General features: G+C 44.1%; 1 protein-coding gene across 2 annotated transcripts; it reads left to right on the forward strand.

The window, feature by feature from the left end:
- Positions 1 to 876: 876 nt before the first annotated feature.
- LOC144715556 (protein IQ-DOMAIN 11-like) lies at positions 877 to 6,193 on the forward strand. 2 transcript variants are annotated; one of them, XM_078590487.1, is made up of 8 exons: positions 877 to 1,029; positions 1,150 to 1,265; positions 1,513 to 1,609; positions 1,889 to 1,969; positions 2,978 to 3,178; positions 3,255 to 3,467; positions 3,734 to 3,856; positions 5,001 to 6,193. In XM_078590487.1, the coding sequence occupies exons 3-8, from the start codon at positions 1,535 to 1,537 to the stop codon at positions 5,406 to 5,408; spliced, it is 1,101 nt and encodes a 366-aa protein (XP_078446613.1). In that variant the 5' UTR covers positions 877 to 1,029; positions 1,150 to 1,265; positions 1,513 to 1,534; the 3' UTR covers positions 5,409 to 6,193. The 2 variants fall into 2 exon arrangements, with proteins under 2 accessions (XP_078446613.1, XP_078446612.1); XM_078590486.1 differs by lacking the exon at positions 877 to 1,029 and having other exon boundaries at positions 1,044 to 1,265.
- Positions 6,194 to 7,304: the final 1,111 nt, after the last annotated feature.

The raw sequence follows: 7,304 nt of genomic DNA on the forward strand, positions 1-7,304 counted from the left end.
GACCAGCTACTATGGATTCAAATAGAGAAAGAAGGGTAGAGGTAGATAAAAACAGTGATTTTACACACAGGCAGAGAGAGTTAACAAGAAAAAGTAGAGGGAGAAATAGTTAGAGGGAGAAAGGGGAGAGAGATAGAGAGAGAAGGAAGAGAAAGACCAGCTACTATGGATTGAGAGAGAAAGAAGGGTAGAGGTAGACAAAAACAGTGATTTTACACACAGGCAAAGAGAGTTAACGAGAAAAAGTAGAGGGAGAAATAGTTAGAGAGAGAGAAAAAAGGGGAGAGAGATAGAGAGAGAAGGAAGAGAAAGACCAGCTACTATGGATTCAAATAGAGAAAGAAGGGTAGAGGTAGATAAAAACAGTGATTTTACACACAGGCAGAGAGAGTTAACAAGAAAAAGTAGAGGGAGAAATAGTTAGAGGGAGAAAGGGGAGAGAGATAGAGAGAGAAGGAAGAGAAAGACCAGCTACTATGGATTGAGAGAGAAAGAAGGGTAGAGGTAGACAAAAACAGTGATTTTACACACAGGCAAAGAGAGTTAACGAGAAAAAGTAGAGGGAGAAACAGTTAGAGAGAGAAAAAAGGGGAGAGAGATAGAGAGAGAAGGAAGAGAAAGACCAGCTACTATGGATTCAAATAGAGAAAGAAGGGTAGAGGTAGATAAATACAGTGATTTTACACACAGGCAGAGAGAGTTAACAAGAAAAAGTAGAGGGAGAAATAGTTAGAGGGAGAAAGGGGAGAGAGATAGAGAGAGAAGGAAGAGAAAGACCAGCTACTATGGATTGAGAGAGAAAGAAGGGTAGAGGTAGATAAAAACAGTGATTTTACACACAGGCAAAGAGAGTTAACGAGAAAAAGTAGAGGGAGAAACAGTTAGAGAAAGAGAGGGCACCAAGAGAGATAGAGAGAAGATTACACAGAGAGAGGTCAACCGTCGGTGGAAAGGATCTTCAGTCATGGACCTAGATGGATGCCGTCAAGAGCAAGCGGGCGATGTGGCATCCCCACAGGCCATAAAAGGGTGACAGTCTGTCTTTCCTTCTCACTCCTCACTCTCTCTCTCCATCTCTCTCTCTCTCTCCATCTCTCTCTCTCATTCTCTCTCTATCTATCAAACAATCTCCTCCATTGATACATGCAGAGATCGAAGAATTTCGACAAACCCAAGTCTCCGACTCTCGATTTGTTGCTGATTTGATCGTCACCGGAACTTGCAAAGTCTTCCCTGGCTAAAAGATTTCAGTTTTCTCTGATCAGGTAGTTCTCTCTCGTAATCTTCTGATGAAGATCTAAACCGTGTTCTCCGATTTCTCCAATCTAAGCCTTGCCCAGAACTTATTTTTAGCTTAATTGGGGAATTCTTCCGCAAAAAATTGATTTGAAAACCCAATCTGGGTGGAAGATGTTGAGAGTTGTGTCATTATCGGCATTATCTTGCGCAGATTCTTGGAAATTCTTCTCAGATTCAACGATTTGGGCTGATTCAATTCAGTTTTTTTCACAGTACAATGTGACAAGATCCTCGCATGGGGAAGAGGAGAGGTTGGATTGAAGTAGTGAAGAGGATCTTCGGTGCCGGAGATCGAAACGAGGAGGAGAAGGCAAGTTCTCGCTATGAAAGTAACCCAAAGTTCATGGACGGATGACGAACAGGACGGAATCCAAACCGTCATCCGTTAACTATCATTACCTTAGAATGGAAAACAGAACAGTACCCATATCAGATCATGTCATTTTCCTTCATCAAACTTTTTGCCATTAGTCCAATTTTCTGTAATGAAACAAGATTTGAAAATGGAGGACGGAACGGAAGGCCTGTTCAGTCCCCTTCTATCTGTCCATGAACCTTGTCCCTGATGTGTGCGTTGTTGAGCTTGCAGAAGGAGAAGAGGAGGAGATGGGTCTTCGGAAAGATGAGGCATCGCCAGGCGATCACCCTCCCCCCGGTGCCGTCCTCGAAGGTGAGTTTGTTAAGATTCAAGCGCCTACCACTGTGCTAAAAGCTAGAGCTTCTAGTAAGGGAATTAGTTCAGATGTTAACTTTAGGCAATATTTTGACTTCAATACTCCCCCACAACACCTAAAGCTTACTACCATACCACCATACAGATATTCAAGTTCTTACTACTATTCCAAATTGTAAAATCATAGCTTATAGAAAATTATGGTTTAGATACCTAACACATAGCTTTCAACATATTAAGCTTAAGTGCATAATGACATAGATTATACCAAGTGCTCTATTTCAATTGTGAAGTTTAGGCAACACCTTGAATTTACCACGTATATCTTATTCAAGAGTGTCATTTTTTTGGATTTGAACCCTTAACCTGGTCTCTAATGCCGTATTAAGATTCAAACACCTAGACTATGATGAAAGTTATAGCTTCTAGTAGGGAGTCTATTTCAATTGTGAGCTTTAAGCAGGATGTTTCCTTCAACACTCACCCAGAACACCTGATGCTCATTATATACTTTTGTTCATTTTGGGGGATTTGAACCCTCAACCTGGGCTCTAGCACCATTTTGATTCAAAAACAGACCAGTGTGCTAAAAGTTGTACTTTACAGCAAAGAGTCTGCTTCAATTGGGAACTGTGGCCAAGATGTTGACATCATTTCTTCCCCACATCACTTGCAACGTATTATACAGTGTTACTTTTGGGATTTGAACAAGCAACCTGGGCTCTGATACCATGTTAGGACTCAAGCGCCCTCCAGTATGCTAAAAGTTGTGGCATATAGAAAGGACTCTACTTCAATTGGTAACTGTAGCAAAGATCTTGACTTCAATACTCCCCCACATCACTTGCAACTTGGTATATAATGTTACTTGGGGGATTTTACCAGTCAACCTGGCTCTGATACCATGTTAAGATTCAAGCACCTGCCACTGTGCTAAAAGCTATAGCTCATACCATGCCCTCTACTTAACTAGTTAAACTCAAGTGGGGATGCTAATTTCAACAGAGATCTCTAAGAGAGGTAGAGGAGGAGCAGAGCAAGCGCGCCATGGCCGTCGCTGTGGCTACGGCAGCGGCAGCGGAGGCAGCGGTGGCGGCAGCGCAGGCGGCCGCCGTGGTGGTCCGTCTCACAGGAGCTAGCTCCACCTTCCGGCAGACCAGGGTCATGGCAGCAATCAAAATTCAGACTGCTTTCCGCGGCTATCTGGTGAATTCCCAGCCATCTTCTTCAACTTCCAGCAATTGGGTTTCAGTTAACAGAGACAGAGGGGGGGTCTGTGCAGGCTAGGAAGGCCCTGAGAGCTCTGAAAGCCATCGTCAAGCTGCAAGCTTTGGTCCGGGGAAGAGCTGTCCGGCGGCAGACCAGTGCCACTCTCCGTAGCTTGCAGTCTCTTCTGAAGATCCAGGAACAGGTCCGCTCGCAGAGGCTACGCATCGCTGAACACAATGTCTCCGTCAAGCGCGCTCTCAGCAACGACCCGGTCGCCATGGCTCTTGTAACGCTCTCTCTCTCTCTCTCTCTCTCTCTCTCTCTCTCTCTCTCTCTCTCTCTCTCTCTCTCTCTCTCTCTCTCTCTCTCTCTCTCTCTCTCTCTCTCTCTCTCTCTCTCTCTCTCTCTCTCTCTCTCTCTCTCTCTCTCTCTCTCTCTCTCTCTCTCTCTCTCTCTCTCTCTCTCTCCCTCTCTCCCTCTCTCCCTCTCTCTCTCTCTCTCTTTCTCCCTCTCTCTTCTTGTGAATAAGAAAATGGAGAGGCCTGAACGCAGGAGGCGGAGAAGGTGTGGGATGGGAGCGCGAGGTCGAAGGAGGCGATGAGGGCATTGGAGGCCACAAGGAAGGAGGCGGCGACGAGGAGAGAGAAAGCCATGCAGTACGCGTCCGCTCGGCAGGTAACCAGACAAACCCACCATGGCATCTCTCTCTCTTCCTCCTTCCCTCTCTCTCTCTCTATCCCAGTCTTTATCTCACTCTATATATCTGCCTCTTTAAACATCCCTCTCTCTGTATCTTCCCCTCTATTTGTCCCTCTCTTTAAATATCCCTCTCTATTTATCCATCCGTCCATCAATCTAACGGCCAATCTACAGATCTATCCATATAAATATTTATTTAACTCTCTTTACCCCTTGTTTTATCTCTCTCAATCTATCTACCTATGTATCTGCCGCTATATCTCTCTACCCATCCCTCTATTTATCTCTTTCTATCCCTCTATTTATCTCTTTCTATCCCTCCATTTATATCTCTCTCTCTCTTTATCTCTCTCTCTCTCTCTCTCTCTCTCTCTCTCTCTCTCTCTCTCTCTCTCTCTATCTCTTCCTATCTATCCATCCCTCTATTTGTCACTCCCTCTCAGTGACAAAGAGAGTCTCTCTCTTCGTCTCTCTCTATCAATCCCTCTATTCATCACTTTATCTCTATTTATAGCTCTCTATCAATCCCTCTATTCATCACTTTATCTCTATTTATATCTCTCTATCCATCCCCTCTATTTATTCCTCTCTTTCTCTACCTATCTAGCAATCAATCTCTCCTTTTAGTTCTATCTATTCATTCATTCATCCACCCACCCATCTAGTACACATATCCGCAAACGAAAACGTTCGAATCTCTCTAACCATCCCCTCTAACTATATCTCTCTCTACCTATCTATCTATCTATCTATCTATCTATATTTCTCTCTATCTATCCATCTATCTATCTATCTATCTATCTATCTATCTATCTATATATCTATCCATCTATCTATCTATCTTTCCAACCATCAATTTATCCATCTATCTATCTATCTACCTATCCATCTATCTATCTAACCATCTGTCTATCTACCCATCTGTCTATCTTTCTTTCTACCTATCTATCTATCTTTCCATCAATGTATCGATCAATCTCTCTATCTAGGCACACAGTCATTCACTCACCCAATCATTCAATCCACCCACCAAGTACACCTACGTGAAAAAACGAAAACGCAAACACAACTCCCATCCAACAACGCGGAAGAAGCGGACTGAAGAGAGCTGTTTTCTCAGAGGAGGGCGCAGCAGGAGGCGGAGGCCCGCCATGGGAGCTGGCTGGAGCACTGGATGGAGACTCAGAACGTGGCGGAGGAGGAGATGGAGCTACGCCGGAGCTGGGGAGAAGGGGTGCGATACAGAGAGAGCAGCCGGTCGAGGAGAAGCTTCTTCAGAGAGGACGACTCGGTGACCAGCTCGCCGGCGTTTCCGAGCTACATGGCGGCGACTGAGTCGGCCATGGCGAGGGCGAGGTCGCTGAGCACGCCCAAGCAGCGAGGAAGTAGCAGGAGGACGCCGTCGCCGCTAAGGCAGAATGGGTGCGGAGGAGAGGGAGAGATGGGGAAGGTGGGGGCGAGGTTGCAGGCTTCGTCGAGCTTGAATGGGGGCACGTCTCAGCCTCTCTCTCAGATCAACTTTGCGTAGTGGGAGAGGGGGAGATGGGGGGGCTTTGAGCTTAGCAGGTCGGTGAGGACCGGCTGGTGGGGTGTGCTTCTCTCTCTTCTTTCTTTCTCTCTCTCTCTCTCTCTCCCTCTCTATCTCTCTCCTTCTTTCTCCTTTTCTCTCTCTCCTTCTTTCTCCTTCTCTCACTCCCCTTCTTTCTCATTCTCTCCCCCTTTTTTCTCTCCTTCTCTCTCACTCTTTCTCTCCCCCTTTCTCTCTCCTTCTCTCTCACTCCTCTCTCCCCCTTTTTCTCCCCTTTTCTCTCTCCTTCTCTCTCCCCCTTTCTCTCTCCTTCTCTCTCCCCTTTTTCTCTCCTTCTCTCCCCCTTTCTCTCTCCTTCTCTCTCACTCTTTATCTCCCCCTTTCTCTCTTCTCTCTCACTCTGGCTCTCTCTCTCCCTTCCTCTCCCTTTCTCTTTCCTCTCTGTTTTTTTCTTTCTTTTAACTGTCTCATTGTATTTCTCTCTCTATCTCCTGTCTCGCAATTTCTTTCTTTCTCTCCCCTCTCCCTTTTTCTCTCTTTATCTCTTTCCTTACTCTCATTTACTCCTCTCTCTTTCTCTCTCTCTCTCTCCTTTCTCTTTGTATTTTCACTATATATGTACTGTTTGTATCTCCGTTCGCCCACTTTTTTCCGCCTCTCCATCTAAAGTTTCTCTATTTATTTCTTGAAGCATCTCCATTTACCCATATATTTCTATCCGTCTCACCTTCTCAAACTTGTGTATTTATATATTGTTTGAATAAGAAGTCGCCCATTTTGTTTTATATTCTCTTTTGATCGATTACTTGTCTGAATGTCCATTTACCCACCTGATTCTCTCTCTCCCCCCCAATATCTCTATTTGTCCCATCTGTATCGCCATTTACCCATCCGTTTCTATCTCTCTCATTTTCTCTATTTATCTCATCTAAATCTCCATGTACCCATCAGTTTCTATGTCTCCGCATTTCCCCTATCTCTCTTTCTTTCTCATTTATTTCTTTCATATGAATTTCTACTCCTCCCTCTCTAAATAAATAAGAGTCATTTATGTTTTTTGTCTTTTTTCCAAAAGATCAGATATCTATTCATATGCTAAATGATTCACCATTTAATCGAACAGTTTAAAGTAAAATAGATTCATCAACTAAATGGGCAAGGTGAAGAAGAGATGAAAATAAATATATTGAGTAGAGATGAGAAGACCTATATGATAGGACAATGTTGATGATTTAGTGCTTAGAGGGGAAGACGAATGAAGAAATATAATGTGTGGATGAGAAGACATATTGGACAGGTCAATGTTGATGATTTAATGCTTAGTGGGGAAGACGGAGACTGGAGAATTTAATATACCTGACCTATAACCCTAAAGATTTTCTAACAAATATCCATACCTTAAAGTGATGAGAGAATTCAAAACTCAACCTAAAGCTAGAACTCACACCTAGGTTTGATATTATTGATCATAACTGAATCAGAAAATTGAAGTCGTGCTGACTAATCTATCCCACTGGAATTGATCTGACTCATGATGGGCCATCTTGTCTGACTCTTGCAATCAGATCTTCATACATGCTCTTTGGTTGATCAATTCAGTAGACTTGACATTGAACCAACATCGACAAAGGTGTCATCCGACAGGTAAATTCACTAAGTGAATGTGACTACGTGATGCTATGAAACCTAGATGAGAGTATGTGCAGGTTCGACTTGTGGTTTCGTCGAGTTTCGAGCTCTGGGGCAGGCGACCAAAGATGATGATGGTGACCTTCTGACCCTCGTCAAAGCGACAACGACGACTACGGTGCAGAACTGAGTAATTCCGTAGGGGCTCGCACGTAACGATCAGGCTCGATCCGTACCTGGGAATTCGCTCAATTGTAGTTTTCTCGA

Source organism: Wolffia australiana, chromosome 19 (genome assembly GCF_029677425.1).
Source record: "Wolffia australiana isolate 7733 chromosome 19, ASM2967742v1".
Classification (NCBI taxonomy): Eukaryota; Viridiplantae; Streptophyta; class Magnoliopsida; order Alismatales; family Araceae; genus Wolffia; species Wolffia australiana.

Bases quoted from the DNA above. Each gene is read 5' to 3' on its own strand.
- LOC144715556 (XM_078590487.1), top strand. From the start codon at position 1,535: ATGGGGAAGAGGAGAGGTTGGATTGAAGTAGTGAAGAGGATCTTCGGT. The intron at 3,179-3,254 runs GTGAATTCCCAG...GGGTCTGTGCAG, and splicing joins CTGCTTTCCGCGGCTATCTG to GCTAGGAAGGCCCTGAGAGC. The intron at 3,468-3,733 runs GTAACGCTCTCT...GCCTGAACGCAG, and splicing joins ACCCGGTCGCCATGGCTCTT to GAGGCGGAGAAGGTGTGGGA.